This window comes from Cylas formicarius, unplaced genomic scaffold, assembly GCF_029955315.1.
Source record: "Cylas formicarius isolate icCylForm1 unplaced genomic scaffold, icCylForm1.1 PGA_scaffold_8__14_contigs__length_24414737, whole genome shotgun sequence".
Taxonomy (NCBI): domain Eukaryota; kingdom Metazoa; phylum Arthropoda; class Insecta; order Coleoptera; family Brentidae; genus Cylas; species Cylas formicarius.
In genome coordinates this window covers 14,218,099-14,236,091 of record NW_026844361.1, presented here as the reverse complement: position 1 = coordinate 14,236,091, position 17,993 = coordinate 14,218,099, and the positions used below count along the sequence as shown (strand labels likewise).

General features: G+C 35.7%; 1 protein-coding gene across 1 annotated transcript; it reads left to right on the top strand.

Moving 5' to 3' along the window:
• Positions 1–1,420: 1,420 nt before the first annotated feature.
• On the top strand, positions 1,421–16,995 carry LOC132706199 (juvenile hormone esterase-like). Its single transcript, XM_060677385.1, has 10 exons — positions 1,421–1,527; positions 2,946–3,077; positions 4,574–4,708; positions 8,324–8,654; positions 8,714–8,922; positions 12,216–12,357; positions 13,836–14,011; positions 14,065–14,194; positions 14,862–14,991; positions 16,466–16,995. The coding sequence occupies exons 1-10, from the start codon at positions 1,486–1,488 to the stop codon at positions 16,650–16,652; spliced, it is 1,614 nt and encodes a 537-aa protein (XP_060533368.1). The 5' UTR covers positions 1,421–1,485; the 3' UTR covers positions 16,653–16,995.
• Positions 16,996–17,993: the final 998 nt, after the last annotated feature.

The window sequence follows — 17,993 nt, the reverse complement described above, 5'->3', positions numbered from 1 at the left end:
TATTTTTTACCATAACAAAACCAAATTAACCTGTTTAGCAAATAAGTTGTAGCACTAACTTTGTGGAATTATTTTTGTCATATCGAGATAATGTATCAGCATCACGCAATCACAAACTTAAGTGTTGATCAATTCGAGATTTCGATGGAGGCAAAGTCCAATTTTTATTACGGAATAAATAATCTAATGAAAATTTTTGGTGCATTAAAAAAAAGATAAAATCTATATAGCCTATTTGGTTTTCGATGGGGAGCATTAAGAAAATGTCACCAAAGAAAAAAAAAGTTAGATAATAATAGTGGGATTTCCATTTCCATAGTGATAACTATGGCATATCCGTCACTGCGATCCTAAGGATGTGTAGAGACTTTCTCCATAGCTATAGAGCTTTATCTAGGACGTTTCTTTGATTAAACTCCTTCTTAGTGGATTGTAGCTTCTTGGTGTAGCTTATCGCTTCTGGTTTGGTTACGTCCAGCAAACGGAAAAGCACTCGCGTTATTTTTAACGCCATTTCTTGGCCGATGGATCTCTGAGGAATTCCTAGGTTTTTCTTTGAATTACACCATTCTTCTTCCATCCACTTTTTGATCTCTGATTTTGCAATGAGTTCATTATGCGCCATGAGGAGCCTTCATAGACTACTTCGTAGGCTTTTGTTACCTTTGTTGTTTTCGTGCCATGGTACCCATAATACCGTTAATACATTCTGCTCTGTCATCTGCTTTAATTATGATCATCCGAAACTAACGGGAATGTTTAAGTTGCAACTGTTTTATTGCGGTGTTCTTCCCAATCTGGATCTGTAATGTTCAACAAAGCACAAATGTCCATAGGCGCCCTAAGGACTTCGTCTGCCGCTGTCTTTTTCCAAAGCTTGTCATCTTGATTAGCCATAAAATGCACTATACGACTGACCACTATAAAGTCAGCTATGGGTCATATCGGTGGATGACTTACTGTAAAAACTGTCTCCTGGGACACAGTCAACCCCAAGAAAACGGTAGTTGTAGTATATGGAGTATATAGAGAAAGCAAGTAAAATATGTATTTTACCAAACGTTTACTTCAAAAGCCCACCATTCAAAGGGAAACCATTGAAAGAACTCAAAAATGACACTTTCGCAATAATCAACGGGTACTGTGACAATATACAGGTTGTCCTTTTTAAAAAATCAAAGTTGTCGCTACTTTTGCATAGAAGTTGTGAGTCATCAAGGTTCGTGCTGTCGGGTGATTCAGATTTGTTTGGTTAATTTGAGAAGTTTTCTTTAACAAAAAAAAATGAATCATCGATCATAGCAGTAAACTAAAGTACTTCTAATATATTATTATTGAAAAATTGAGTAGATCATTGGTGATTAGATAAAAAGTTAGACATAGGACGCACATGTTCTTGATCGTCACTAAGATTAAAGGACGATGATAAACACTCACTCCGTATAAAATAAAATTTTCGTCGAACAACAAAACAGTAACGTTAAAATGTTGTGGGCAGTTTCGATAGTGTTCTGTGTTTCTACTGCGGTAAGTAAGTCAACTTACTTTTTTGAAACATCTTCATGTATATCAAAATATTATTGCTTCCCATTAAAAATAGCTCAGCTCGCCTGTGTCTGGGGAAGTATAAACCTCAGGATTCCAAAGCCACCTGTCCTCACATCTTCCTTATTACTTATTTATCCGTATAGTATTATGGCTTCTTCCTGTGTTATATTTTCTGAAAATTGCCGTAATAAGGAGCACTACTGGCACCCTGTTGTAAAAATTAGATAGTCCAAAGCTTATTTGTTCATATTTATACGTATTTTTGCCTATGATGTGAGATATCAAGCTGCGGATTTTGCTGACTTCTTTTTTTGTTTACTATTACTGTCTTCCGTTATCTGCGTAGCGTTACTGTTTATCAACTAGATTATCGAGTAAGCTCTTTTAAAAAAGCCCTAATAGACACTACTAGACATTCTATATATTAGACTATTTTGAAGTAAATTTAGATTAGTTTTTTTGATCGCAAAAATAAAATAAGTAGGTAAATTAAATTTCAAACGGCTGGAAATCTATTGTGCCCCACATTACTTTATTGACTGTTTTCTATATATATGGCGTTTGTTATTTAAGTGTTTTGATACAAAATTCATTAGTAACAATTACGTGTGGAATATCAAAATAATAAATGAAGAATATATTATTTCAAAAAAAATTTCTGTATGTATTTGTCATTTTTGTGTATTGTATGTATATGCCCATATAATTAAACATTATTCCAAAACCCTTCTGACTTAAGAGTTGTATAAGATATTTAATGTCTCTTTGTTCTGGAGTTTTGAATCAAAAACACAATACGTGATTTTGAATGTTGAGAGATATTTCAATTTGTTTATATATTTCCATTAATTGATCATCTTAGGGACGATATTAAAGAAGGGAATGTTTTCAACAAGATAGTGCGCCATTTTATACCGTTCTCAACTTGTATTGCCAAAGATCGAGGTTATATAGAAAATGTTTTGTATTAAGTAATAAGTTCTATTTTCTTGCATTATATTTCGATTTTATATTGAACTTGAGGAATTTATGTTTAAAAACACTTAGAATTTAGTTAGATTTAAAATAAAATACACGAGTTGTTGCAGAAAGTTGGCCATAACTTCTAAAATACCAATTTTTGTAATAAACAAATAGAAATATACATGAAATGATACAGAATTTGATCCTGAAGCCAATAAAACTGTTAAATTCAGTGAGCTTCCTTAATTAGAAAAACATTTTTGATGGTGATTTGTGACCGCCCTGTATGAAAATAAATTACTTTATTTTGAGAAGAAGTGGCCAAAAACTATACAAGAACTCCCCATGAGTTACAAAAAGTGTGGTTATAGGCGTCGTTGAAAATAATTTGTTAGCGTTTGATCATTACTAACAGTAACAGGACAATCATTTAGTTTGCAGATCTTTTAATCGACTTGCCTGACGGTCAAGTTCGTGGCCATGAGGTTCCATCGGACAGTGGCAGCATCTACGCATTTGAGGGGATTCCATTTGCTAGCCCGCCATTAGGAAATTTGAGATTTCAGGTAAGATTGAAAAAAATTAAAAAACAGGTAAATAAGGGGTTTTTTTTTCGATGTATAGAAATTTAAGTTGCAATAAAACAACGATGGATTATTCGATTGACATGAATTTTATTTATCCGAAAGATAATCTTGTGGCATTACATTTTAAATATGATTTCTGGCATATGGCCGCCACGGCTGGCGCGGATGAATTCAAATCTGGACGTCCAATTTTCGATGACTTTTTCCAACATAGCCCCATAGAAAGTAGTCTAGCGGTGTTAAATCACAAGATCTTGGAGGCCAATTCACAGGTCCAAAACGCGAAATTAGGCGGTCACTAAACGTGTCTTTCAATAAATCGATTGTGGCACGAGCTGTGTGACATGTTGCACCGTCTTGTCGAAACCACATCTCCTGAACATCATGGTTATTCAATTCAGGAATGAAAGAGTTAGTAATCATAGCTCTATACCGATCACCATTGACTGTAACGTTCTGGCCATCATCGTTTTTGAAGAAGTACGGACCAATGATTCCACCAGCCCATAAAGCGCACCAAACAGTCAGTTTTTCTGGATGTAACATTGTTTCGACATACACTTGAGGATTAGCTTCGCTCCAAATGCGGCAGTTTTGTTTGTTGACTTAGTCATTCAACCAGAAGTGCGCTTCATCGCTAAACAAAATTCGCTTATGAAAATCGGGAACAACAGCAATCATCTCGTTTTGGGCCCATTCGACGACTCTACGCCTTACTTGATGATCGTTTGGCTTCAATTCTTGCACGAGTTAGATTTTGTAAGCACGTAAAGCAAGATCCTTCCGCAAAATCTTCCATAAAGTGGATGGACACAGATCCAATTCCTGTGCTCGATGGCGGATGGACTCATTCGGGTCTTCCTCAATGCTACGCTCTACAGCAGCAATAGCTTGTTCTGTACGCAGCGTACGGCGTCTCTGGGGATGCGAGTTATCAATAAGAGTAAACGTGGTGCGAAAACGTTCCATAGTTAATCGAATTAACTGCTCTGATGGACCATTATTTTCGAAACAAAATTGCACTATTTGCAAGCATTGCAAGTCTATTCATGATGAATAGCCAAACCAAACTGAGAATAAATCACTTAACAGCTGTTAAATCGGTCGCCTTCTTGAACAGTAATGCCACCTTAAAGTACTATACATCGAAAAAAAAACACACATTAGTTTTAAGTCAATTATAGCAGTTTAGTTTCCGTCAATCGATTTTGAACAGATACTTTTTATAAGTTTGTTAGCTCTAGGTAGGCAGACACTTGTACTACCTTACAAGCTTTTTTATTTCAGTAATTTTTCCTGTTCTTTCCAATGTTATATAGGCCCTTTTTTATTATTACCTGTTTCAACATTTGAAAATATGCGTAGGATTTGGTTGATTATTTTTGAACAATATTAGTGCTTGGGAAGCGCAGTTTCTTTAAAAATGCATTTATCTGTCGATGTGATTTTTCCAAGTTTAAAGTATTTTTAATCAGGCTCCTTCTCCGCCGCAACCATGGAGCGGCATTCTGGAAGCCAATCAAAGCAGAGACGACTGTATAGGATTCTCGAATTATATGCCGCAGAGTGAAGACTGTTTGTATGTGAATGTTTACAAGCCCGCGAGAGAGGTAAATATTATTAGAGTTTGACCAACTTAAAACCTTGTACTATGCGCTAGCTCAATGATGATTTGAAGAACAACTAATAATTTAAAATTTATTAATTTAATCCATTTATCCATTGTTTGCTTATGATTTTTTTCTAGTTTTTATTTCATCTACATTTACTCTGTATACTTAGTGGGTTGAAATTAGTTATCATCTAAGAGTTATTATTTATTTATTAGGGACAAAATCCATAATTATTAATGTTTTTGATTTTTTTTCCAGTTTTCTTTTTCATTTTTTTTTTTGGGTTCTATTCAGGTTTAAAAAAAAGCCTTCAATTCTAGAGTTATAGTTTTAAGTTGTCCAAGTAGTTTATAGTTTAGCAAATAGTACCCAGTATGTGTGGTCTTTTTTCCACCTGCGAGGTTATCTTATGCAATGAAAACTCTATTGTGTTCGTGGGATGTATTATTTTCTAACGTTGTATTTGTATTTTATGACAATAAAGGCCATGTAATAAATAAGCAGGAAGCGAAACACAAAGGATTATTAATCACCTGCTGAGCAGGGAGGTTGCCACCATGTCCATTATAGATAGATATATGGATAAGTAGACTTTATTTCATGTTCTCGACAGCTATTGTCATGCAATAATATAAATAGCGATACATTACAAACAAACAAGTCTTCAGAATTGAGCTACGAGTGCTATTTGGTATAGTATTATAACAACTTTTTCCAAAAGTCAAATAATGTATAAAAGATAATTATATTATAATTAATAATTATAATTTATTAATTAATTATAACTTATTGTTGTGATAATTACTGTTCCTTTATTTGACAATTTTACTCAAAATTACATTTAAAGGTCTTCCCAAATATGATTTTTTTAATTTTGATATCAACATTTTTTCTAAGTTTTAATATAGCGAACATAATATGTTTTCTTTACCTTTTACGTTTAACTTTCGGAGTTTGTCATGACTGTGGTACATACTTCTTCCGTGGTCACTCGCTGTATAAATAGCGATACATACATGACAATCAGGATAATAAACATATCACATTCAAATTAACGAAGAAAGTAAGCGTTGGGTCAATTTTTTAAATGTGCCTAAGTCAATGCATAGCTCTAAGTTTCCTGAAAATTTTTTTTCTTATTCGTGTCTTTATCTCACAATTACAGTGCATTGATTTAAACAAATGACACTGATAGAGATTCCCATAGAATGTGGCAAAAATTGGGTATAAGACTGGCTTTTCTTTAAACACCGCGCATATGTCTAGAAATCAAATTTAAATAAAATTAATTAAAAAACATATACATCTCTAAATCGAGTAGGCAGATCGCGAGGAAATTACCGTTAAAGTTGACCCAAATTTTAGTGCTTAGAAGAAACTACAAGTGATTCTCATTCTTATAAAAAGAAAAAACAACCATGCATGAAGTACCTAGCTGCTCACAGATTTTTTAAATATTTCTTTTTTAAGAGTTTTCCCCCATGAGTAAAACTTTAGCTTTTGTTGTTAAACTGAACATTATACGGGTACATGAAATACTTGACGGATATTACAATAAATTGCAGGATCTAATGCAGAACACTCCATCACGCGAGATATTGAAAATAGAAATATATTTGAAAATTGAAAATTTGATTGAAAATAGAAATATACAAATAATAAGAAGCATTGGAGAGGCTTTAAGTGCACAGTAATTATATATATATATATATATATATATATATATATATATATATATATATATATATATATATATATATATATATATATATATATATATATATATATATAAGTTAAAGCTCTTTACTCAGACAATATTGATATAAAAATTATTGTTTTGACATTTAGTCGATCATATCAAGTGTCTGACCGGAGTTTTTCCGGAGTCATGGAAGCAGGCTGTTATACCCTTCCCAAAGAAAGAGTATCCAAATAACATTAACGATTTTAGACCAATCACTTTGCTGCCAACCATCTCGAAGATTATTGAAAAAATTGCAGCTAAACAACTTCGTTAGTCATTATGCGATAACAAAATCCTCTGACACTCAATCTGATTTTCGACCTCTTCTCAGCACGACCTCTGCCTTGCCTCATGTTATTGATGATTTATTGAGAGCAGCGGATTCTAAATTAAACTCTTGTCGCATACTCTTGGACTATAGAAAATCGTTCGACACCTTCGATCATTTCCTTCTCCTAGCTAAACTGTTCGGGATAAAAGGTACTGCTCTTTCATTTTTAAAAAAAAATTTTGGTCAGAGATACCAAAGGTAGTAATGGGAAATAATTATTCAGATGCTATTGTTTTGGAGAGGAGTGTTCCCCAGGGCAGTATTCTCACACCCATTCTGTCCTCAGTTTATACACCTGACTTCTCTACTTTTCTTAAATTTTGTAAATCTCATTTATACTCCGATGATACTCAGTTATCTTTTGTTGCTAGTGAAGCTTTAAATGTTGCTAGTAAAATAAATTTAGATCTAAAAATAATTTAGGGGGAGTCTTTGGCTCATAACCTCTTATTGAAGACTTACAAAACTCAGATGTTATTGATTGGAAAAAAAGGGAAGATATTGCAGGAAATGCCTCTTTTAAGATTACGCTAAACGATGAGGTTATTTTTCCTTCTTCAGACAGGTGTAAAAAATTATGATTATGGTTTGTCGGTGACTTGCGATTTTCTAAGCATGTTGGCTCGGTATTACGAAAATCATTCTATAACGACATGTTTATGAATATACATAAACATTTTCTCAGTAAAGAAGTCAAACTTAAAATCTGTGTTATGTTAGTTTCCCAGATAAGGAGAGACTCCGAAGACTTCAGAATGCATTTTAGTTATAATCTCAGTATGACCACTTTCTCAGTGCCTCTCTGATTGGGGTTGGCTTAAGCTGTAGGACCGATATAAAGTTCAGTTAGCCACCTTTGTATTTTCACTAAACTCCAATAAGACCCCGTATTGGTATTGGTATTGGTATTAAAGGGGGGCGCCCTCTCGGGCGTCCAAGCACTTAGGCCACCAGATGGGCCCGTTGTGCCCCCAGGCCGCTCTAGAGGGCGTCCAGAATGCCGCCCCTCCTGTAGAAGGTCAGCAACTCCTTTAGCCCAATACCGTGCACTGAGTCCGGATCGATCAGGGCCGTTCCGAAGACTCCCAATCTTGTCCATGTCAAGGCAGGGCACTCGGTGAGCAGATGATACGGGGTCTCCTCCCCGTAAGACCCCGTACTTGTTTGTTAAACTTGGCAGAGGAAATGGTATTCATAATCGAGACACCCGTCATTGGTTAAGAAATTGCGTTCCTAGACACACTTCGTTAACTTTCCAGAGATCTTTTAGCTATAACGCAGTGTAATTATTTAATGATATACATGATGCTATAACGTCCCTCCCCACATTAAGGTCCTTCAAAAAAGCGTTAATATTGTTAATGTTGTTTAGAATGTGTGAGTTTATGATGTGCGTATATTTCTTGTATTTACGATGTATATACGGATGAGTGTTTTGTTGCGAGTCAAAAACAAATATTCCAAACACCCAAAACGAAATATGGGAAAATATCGACCATTTAAAGCTATGAGCTTCGACATATATTTTTCCTTATAGATCCCAGAAAGGTTGCCAGTGCTCGTCTGGATTTATGGTGGTGCATTCATATTAGGATCAGGGTCGTATAAAGCTTATGGCCCAGACGCCCTCGTGAATGAAGGTATAATAGTAGTAGCATTCAACTATAGATTGGGACTGTTCGGGTTCCTTTCTACCGGAGACGAGGCCATTTTGGGCAACGCCGGCTTGAAAGACCAAGTGCAAGCGCTGAAATGGGTCCAGTCCAATATCGCTTACTTCGGTGGAGATCCCGAAAAAGTAACCATCGTTGGTCAAAGCGCGGGTGGAATATCCGTCGGAGCACATTTGGCCAATCCGAAAGCGGCTGGTAAACACTTTTGGAAGGTGGATTTGGGGAGATACTTCATCTATCGATTTCGTTTTAAGGGTTATTCAGAGGCGCGATTTGCCAAAGCGGATGCTCGTTGACTACGTTAGCCATTACGACCCAGACAAACCCGAAACAAGTCGCTTACGATCTTGCCAAAGCTGTAGACCCATCGGTTTCAGACAGCAATACAACTTCGGAAATAAGGGACGTTCTTCAAAATGTGGATACGGATGTTATAAAAGCGAATTTTCTTAATAGCCTTCGGGTAAGTGACGTAACGTCCGTGGTTTCTCGCATCTAGGAAAATGCAAACTAGTGCTTGACTAATTGAACAACAATTCATGCTTAAAGAGATTACCCAGACTTCATTTTGAAAGCGATTCGTCATAAAATGAGAGATAATATTAAATGTTTGGGAAATCATAGCCGTTTATTTCAAGTCAAACGTCTGCAGGATTCCAGAAAACCTTATTGGGGATGTTTTGTGAGGAGCTAGAGCCGAGCTTTCGGAAATGTTTATTTCCTTCATCAATGCTAAATTATGAACAAAACATTTTATCTGCAAACACTAATAGGATTAATGACTTATGGTGCAAACTGAGTTAAAAATGACAAATTAACAACTGGAGATAACATTTTCATCCGTCTTGTGAGGAATAAAAAACAACGAAAATATTACATATTGTTTTATACAGCAGAAACATTCAAAAAGATATTAAATTTAGCAACGAAGTTCCTTACCATCAGGGGGGCAAAAAAACAGGTACATACACGAGGTTTCACCAAAACTTTTTTTGAACCGAAAATATAGCGGCCATTTTTGTTCAAATTTGTTGTTTAAATGTGGTTGCAAATTTAAATTTCATTGTTTTCATTATGTTGTACCCGTACAATTTCAACAATGATTACTATGTATCTGATTCCTTCAAATTTTTTGAGTTTATTCAAAATAAACAACTTCCACAAAATTATGTAATCATCAATCTTGATGTCGAAAGAAAAAGATGGCAAGCTATCTCTGCATATACCAAAAGTTCCCTTACAGAGTGCGTTAAAAATATAGATTTCATTTTTGACTCAAACCTTTTTTCGTATCAGAGACAATTTTACAGATTTCCGGTACTCCTATGGGCAGTTATATCACCCAGTTTGTGATGGATGAACTTTTAGACACATGCTTGTTGAGACCAACAATAGCGTTGCATTTTTATATACAAGATTCATAAGAACTCAGAAAAATACTGTTATGTTCGATTGATACATTAAACCTTCCAGCAGCCAAAGATGAATGAACTATCATTCTGAACATCCCTTATATATGAAAACGAATTTAGTATTAGCGCAAAAAAACAGCGTTCAAAAGATTAGTTAGTCATCCCGCTCCGTTACAGGCAAATTTGCAAAAACCTTTTGAGGTTTTTGTGAAAAATGCTTATCCGCGTGTTTTTTTGAGGAGATTGATTTTTAGTTCAATCACAAATGAGCATATCAACATCCAAGCTGACGAAACATACTTCAAAGAGTTGAAAATATTGAAATGGAAATAATGAGGTAGCTGGAAATCTTTTCTCATACCGCGCGGTTCCATACATAAGAAATGTCAGTCCTTTAATTATGTCAGATGAGAGACACTTAAGATTGATGCAAAAATTCACAAAAAAAAATTGGAAACGTGCACAGTGGATTGGAGGACTCCGATATATCTTTAAAGGAATCAGGGGTAGTCTATTACATCCCCTGTCATGAGTGTAAAAAAAATTACGTAGGACACATTTCTCGGGATGTAAAAGATCACATCACACAAGAGTGAGGGCCATTTTTCTAACTTCAATGACTCTTTTCAAGACCAAAGTATTCTAAACGAATACTTCTCGAAGCCTTTGAGACAATGTTCTCCGTTTAAAAATTTTTTGGTGAAACCTCGTATATGCCCATTTCTTTTTACCTTTGCTAGGAGAAAAAAACCTCTAACTATTTTCTTGTCACCCTGAGTGCGAGGAACTTCTTTTTAAATTTTTCTGCGGTATGAAACACGATGTAATATTTTCGTTTTTTATTCCTTACAAGAGAGATGAAAATGTTATCTCTAATTGTTAATTTGTCATTTTTTAGCTCATTTTCTACTGTAAGTAATTAAACCTATTAATATTTGCAGATAACATATTTTAGCTTTGATAAAGGAAATAAACATTTCCGAAAGCTCGGCGTAGTAGAAAAGAGTTTTTTCTTTCATTGTAGCCCCTCACAAAACTGACGACATCCAAAATAAGTTATTCGGTTGTCTGGAATCCTGCAGACGTTTCGCCTAGATCGCACTTGGCATCTTCAATGCTCGCGCTCCGAAAACACTTCGAACACTAGGAGGTTAACAGTGATGCGCGCGGTATTTATACCCTGCGCCGAATGTGATAACAGAGCTGCTTCTGCGGGAGGGGAGACGGCTCCGCCCCCCGAATTGTCGCGTTGTTTATTTCGCCGGATCGTAGTTGCGATGTCCCCGTTTGCTGCTGCGTATCCCTCTGCCGTTTGATTATCGTTTTCCCCGTATTAGATAAATGCAGAGCGTCGTATTCATTTGTTCGGACGACCTCTCGTATAATCCTGGTCCTAAAATCAGACATGTTAGCTATTTGGTTACAAGTGCCGAAATCATTTTTATGGCCTGTCTGATGTTGGTGCTGAAATAAAGCCGATGTTGTTTGTTTATTTTTTATGGCTAATCGATGTTCCTCGAGCCTGGCTGAAATCCTCCTATTAGTCTGTCCCACGTACGTCAAGCTGCACGATCCGCAAGCCACACTATATATTCCTTGGCTTTCCAAAGTAATTTTTAATTTTGGGTTTCTTAATATTGCACCAATAGTATGATCAGGTTTGTATGGTGTAGATATCTGATGTTTCCGTAATATCCTGCCGATTCTGTCAGCAACCCCCTAGGTGTATGGCAAAACAGCGATAGATCTGTGTGGGGTTTCGTCCTGCGCCCTCTGTTGCGGCTGCTGTTGTTTGCTTATTGCCCGAAGACGGATACTAATTTTCTTTAGTTCATCATCTCTGTTCTCCTCGTTTGTTGAAGGACCGAACAATTAATGTATTTGCCACTGCCTGTATCTGTGATGGGTGGTGATGAGACTCAGCATTCAGATATCTATTGGTGTGTGTTGATGTTCTATAGACGGTGTGTTCCAAGTCTCCATCTTCGGTCCTTGTGACGTGCAAATCTAGAAAGGGTAGACTGTTATCCTTTTCAAGTTCAATTGTGAATTGAATCCTTGGATGAATGCAATTCAGATGGTCTAGGAATTTTAAACGCTCGTCTTTGCCAAAAGACCATACAACAAATCGCAAAACGCATCGCCGATAACTTCCCAATGTTCGAAGTGTTTTCGTGTTTTGAAGATGCCAAGTGAGATTTTGGCGGGACGTCTGCAGGATTCAGGGCTTGAAGAACAAACGAAGACCTATTTTGTGATAAATGTGTCGAGTTGAAAAGGGAAAAATGTATTGAACGATCGTCGTATCTTTCCAAAAAATGTAGTAAGTAAAATTCTTTTACAGACAGGTATAGTGCTTGAACCTGACGTTGAAGGAGCCTACGTGACGGAGCTCAGTTTTCCACAGCTTGAATCGGGCAATTTTAATCAGGTACCGCTTGTGATCGGGTCCGTTTCGGAAGAAGGGTTAGCTTTCGGATTAAACAGTAAGTAGGCGCTTACCCTTGTGTTTGTTGTCCTTCTGGTGTCTTGTCAGATCTTCCTTCTTTCATCGGCCAATCTGAATAGATACGGTCCATTTACTTATGATTAGCCTATCTTACTCTTCATCAAAAGATACAATACTTAGCAGGGGTTAGTTATGAAACTGTCTTTACTCTAACACGATCACCATATTTAAAACGCTTCCAGACGATTTTTGACGAAGTTTAAAATTTAGTTTATCATTAAAGAAAGTAATTTTTTGGAATATTTTATTTTGTTGTCTGGGTACAAGTGTTATAAATACAGCATTAAAAAGTTTAACCGAGCTCTACTGAACTATCATCAATTCCTGTTGCTTTTGGGTTCTCCACTAGTAGATAGTCTATGACAGTTCAACAGTGATTTCGGCCGTTTTTACATGTAAATTCCCATAAGAAAATTTAAGGTTCTTATTAGCGAAAATTGGTCCGCTCAAGGTCATTCGATCCACCACAACTCTTAGCAACAACCGACCAACCCTTACCCCCTCCTACAACCCTTATCCCTCCCTGACTCCTCATTCCTCCTCCTGAACCCTTAGAACCAAGGATGGAGCCCAACTAATTATTTACCGCATATTAATGAGAGAATTATAAGAAAGGTTTTATTAAGTTCTTATAGTTTTGCAAGTACGTCCAATAATTAGAAAATTACTAAATGGTTGACCCTACTGTTTTCCCGACTTCCCAACTGAAAAGTGAGGTTATGATTGCATGACATTTGACATACTTTTAGTTTTGTAGCGGTTACAAAAGTTTTTACAAATACCTTTTTATACTAACCAAACTTTACTAAACTAACCAAAACTATATGATTTTAAAAAGCGAACATGGATTCCTTTTTTACGTTTTTTCAAATAGACATAAACAACTTCATGAAAAGTCATATGCAGGGTCGATAATATCTTAGACGGTTACGACGAACGGCACATTGGATTATTTTGAAAATTTAGCTGGTTCCATAAGCGGCGATGCTATATTGACATAATTTTAACTCTACGACGTTGCCGCTTCTTCGAGAAAGTAGCATCAACATTGAAATTTTTTGTTGGGTAGTACGTTGCGATTGTTTTTGAATAATACGTTCATATACCTTTCTTCATTTTTGGCTATCAGAGAAGAAAATGATGAAAGATGCATTTTTTTTATATAGAACACCTTGCATTTTATATCATATTCTAAGAGGAAACTAAATTCCCTTTGAATGGTGTGTCATTCTGGATCGTTTGATTTCTGAAAAAAGTTTCCACACTTGTTGGATAATATACTATTTATAACACTGTAAATAGGTTTTATGGTAGTAAAAATATGTTCCATGGCCTTATAAAACATATTCGGTTTATAAACGGCAATCTTTTAGTTACAAATAAACAGGGAAGTTTTGTATCGGACTGTAATTCGGTCACCCTTACCTTTTATAAGATACATAATAATTTTTGCAGCTCAATCGTCGGTTATCGTTAAAGGGCTTCAATTCGACATCGATGCGACACAATTATTGCCCGACGATTTCGTTCCTCAGGAAAACGTCAGCACCGTAGAAGTCGGGAGCCTCATCAAAGACACATACGTCGGGGAAGGTGGCTCGTTTCTTCTAAATCCCGCCAAAGTTTTGCAAGTAAGTAGTTTCGTAGTTGCATTTAGGGCTTCGATTGATTTCCATTTTTTCAGTTCACGAGCGACAACATGTTTATACGGTCAATCCTGAAGCAAGCCCGCATGCAGTCGAATTACACTCCGGTATACTTGTATCAGTTCTCTTACTACGGAACTCCAAGCCAAAGTTACTTCATATTCGAAGGTGAAATTATTTAGTTTTAATTAATTAATACCACAACTTTCTTGTTTACAGAGCTCTAAAACCATGTCACTGAACTCATAATTAAAACACCTTACATCTGCTCTTCTCTCTAACAATTTCCACATTAAGCGTTCCATCACAAAATACACTTCACCACAACCTTCCAATAGCAATGGATGGATGAATGGAACCGAAAGCAATCCCACGCTTGTCACTGCCATCCTTCCTTATATTCAAAACATCACTGAGCATATATCAAAAGTTCTTAAGAAATATAACGTCAAAACCAGATTTACCACTTACCCAAAAAGCTCTCAACGCCTTCGATACAGTTAAGCTCTCTTAAAGCCAACAGGATGATCGAATTTACAAGTTTTGTAAATAGTATTGCAGTACATTTTTCAAAGAAACTTCCACAGGCTGCTGTGATTCTTTTTAAAAAGCTTCTGGATTCCTTTTGTCGGTCAAGCTCTGAAGAAGTCACGTTAACGTTAGCAAGTTCGACTCAGCAAAAAGTGTAAAAACGTGGTATTAAAGCTGCCTGTGGAAGTTTCCATGAAAACAAAAAATGGAGTAATAGAATTTCAAATTACTTTACGATTTTATATTTTGAACTTTGCTCTTTTTTTTCGCTAACCAAAACTAACCAACCGTTTTAATTTAATAGGGGCGGGAAAAGTAGGGCATGCCGACGATTTGGCGTACCTTTTTAATACACCAGTGCAATTGAAAACGGACGGCGATTTTTTAGCGAGAAGAAGGCTTGTTAGGCTTTGGGCAAACTTTGTTAAAACTTTGTAAGTATCAAAAATTCCTTGCCTTACAGAGACTCGGTTTTTGGCTCATAGTGGCTATTAGAAGTGCTTCGAAAAAGAATAAGTCGACCCACTATATGATCTGGAAACCCATAGGAGATACGAAAAAAAGTTTCGTATTGTTAGCAATGGGTTTTATTCGTATATCTGGAGTATTATATGTTTGAAAGAAGTAGGATCATGCCTTTACAGGTGTTATCTTAATCGAATATCTCAAAAAGTAAGAAAAATTTAAATATAAGATAAATTACAAACTTACCTTATTTTTTATCCTAAAATTGATATCTGAATAAAAATTTCGGGACACTCTTTGGGACACCCTGTATAAGCTGAGGCACATCTCTCAAACTAGTTGAGTAGTGCATCATCTCCTTAGTCTGTGGTTGAATTTTCGTTGCAATTCCTGGATCAGTAGCGTCACAATTTTATATAGGGCAATTGAAATATGAAAAAAAAAAACACATAACCTCAATTTCTGCCTAAACTGTGCAATATTTGAATAGGAATTTCTTAAGAAACTGACCTTTATTTTAACCAAGGATTCCAAAAATTTTCCAAATTGTTCTATTTAAATTAACAACGTTGATTTCAGAGGAGACATTTTTAGGACACTCTGTATCAACAACATTATAATATTTTAAATCTTCGGGAGAGTCGAAAAAACTTTTGTACGTATGTCCTATGGGTTTTCAGATCGTGTAGTTTGTTGTTTTATTTGGCACACGGTGTACGTAAATATTGTCCTGACTGTAAGATTTCCGCGAAGCGCTCTAATCACTAATATCGAGGTTTCGGCAACTGTAAGTCCTAGGAGGTAGTCGTCCGTAGTTATGGATAGGAATACTGTGTTCTCCGTAACGGACCCTTGTGATTTTTTGAAGTCTGATTACTTATGAACGGTCTAGCTAGGAGATTGAAATTTGTCTCAGTTTTAATACTCGACTATACACAACCGCCAGCAAAAAATTGAATGCTTCCGGCATCGACAGCCATTTTTATTGGCTATTTTTTATTTTCGCTTCGAAAGTCGCTACGACACAAAATAAGTATTCCAAAAGTAGAGTTATCGCGTTGAAACTCTACAGGAAGTTGAAAGTCCATCGCCTAATGGAACCTGTAGAAACAGGGGCAAATCGAAAATCGCGACATATTTTCGAAAATATTTTGAAAATTTTTTTTCGGGATAGGAAAAAATTGAGAAAGCTCTCGAACTAGAAGATGGGATAGAATTGGGACAGTAAACCAAATAGTCAAAAATATACAGGGTGTCTCGGTGATTAGTAAAAGATAAAAGATTGTTATTTTTTGGATTAAATTATTGGCGGTAACTGATGAACCTTGACAAAAGGCCGCCGCTCATGTCGAATTCAATTATTTACTTAGTTTACACTTATTCTTGAGTTATTTCTAATAGGTCTTTCCACTCTGCATATAAGTATATCTAAATTATTTTCAGGAATCCCACTCCTGACGAGGCGGATCCACTGCTGAGCATAAAATGGCCGCAATTCGCGTCTACGAATCCCCGATATTTGGATATAGACGATACGCTTCAAGTGAAAACCAGCGACAGGGATGCTGAATCCGCGATGTGGGAGAATGTGTATTATAATTACGGACAACAGCCGTTTATCGGATTCTAAATACCTGTTTTAGGCCTAATGTAATTACATATTTTATATGTTATTTAACACCTTTATAAGTAAATATAAACCCAGCAATTACAACTAACAAAAGACGTTTGGATCAGAGACACCCCTAGTAAACCATAGTAAACAACCAGTCGACAAAGCAATTGCTTGAAATTTTCATTCTTGGAAACTCTAAGCAATTACTGATACTTAAAACTGTTACTAATCACTAATTGCTACGGTTTAATTTATTAGTCACAATGTTTTGAAGTCGGTAGGGGGTTTACCCAACTTCTCTGCCCTCTGTTCCCGGAGAGTTGTCATATTTTTAGATCTGAGAAGTCACGGCTCTGCATATTCGAAATAAACGATAGTATGCGTATTTTAACGAGTTTGTTTTAATATTGTTGTAACATTTGCTTACCCCTTTATTATTAAATATTCGGAACATAAAAAAAAAATTTACCATCTACATTTCCTAGTACCTCAGAAATCATTGATCTTAAAAAAAATCGTAAAACAATTATAAAATCTTTAGTGGGTCAAGAAAGCTGGAAATAGTTTCAGTTAATTTTGTTGAGAAAAAAAAGTCCTAACTAACCAAAGCTATTAAGAATAGTAAAATAACTATCACATCAGGATTAAGATGAAATAAGCTTTTAAAAGGAGCGATTTTTACCCTTTTTGACACCACTTTGCTTTTTAGTTTTTTTTTCTGGTTGAGATAATATTCGAAGTTGGAGTAGTAGACGGTTACAGTCGCTTAAGATTATCAATCATTTTAAACAATTTTTTAGTAGTAGTAGAACTGTTCTTCAATTCACTCGTAATTTTCCACAGTCCTGACAGATGCATATGGTTTCTGATTGTCATAGTGGTGACTATACCAGAATTTTGATTGGTGACACTCACCAAATCCGAAATGCACACTCATAAACCCTGTCGGGGATATTGTGTTGTATGGTAATAAGCGCTAGATATTGCCTGAGGAATATATTCAATATTTATTTTGAGACATAGGATGCAATGTGATACAATCATTTATTTACTATTATCAGCACAGATGTACTTTGGACTTCCTTAGCAAAATGCGAGACAACCTAACCTAACCTAACCTGAAAACAAAAGCAGATACGTCAGGAATACTATGGGCGTCTGAAGAAAGACTATACGCAGCAAGAAAAAACAAACTCAATAAAAAGTTTAAATGCGTTTTGTGAAAAAATATTTGTTATTATTTACTCTGGGGCTAAATTTGACAAACGAATACATTTTTCTTAAAATACAACAATAACACAAGATTACTTTCGCAATCAATGTAATTTTATTGAGAATGCAGCATAAAGTGTTTTT

What these genes read in the sequence shown, in the direction of transcription:
- LOC132706199 (XM_060677385.1), top strand. Translation starts at nt 1,486, where the DNA reads ATGTTGTGGGCAGTTTCGATAGTGTTCTGTGTTTCTACTGCG. An exon ending in TAGGAAATTTGAGATTTCAG is followed by an intron (nt 3,078 to 4,573) that starts GTAAGATTGAAA and finishes ATTTTTAATCAG; the next exon opens with GCTCCTTCTCCGCCGCAACC. An exon ending in ATTTTCTTAATAGCCTTCGG is followed by an intron (nt 8,923 to 12,215) that starts GTAAGTGACGTA and finishes ATTCTTTTACAG; the next exon opens with ACAGGTATAGTGCTTGAACC.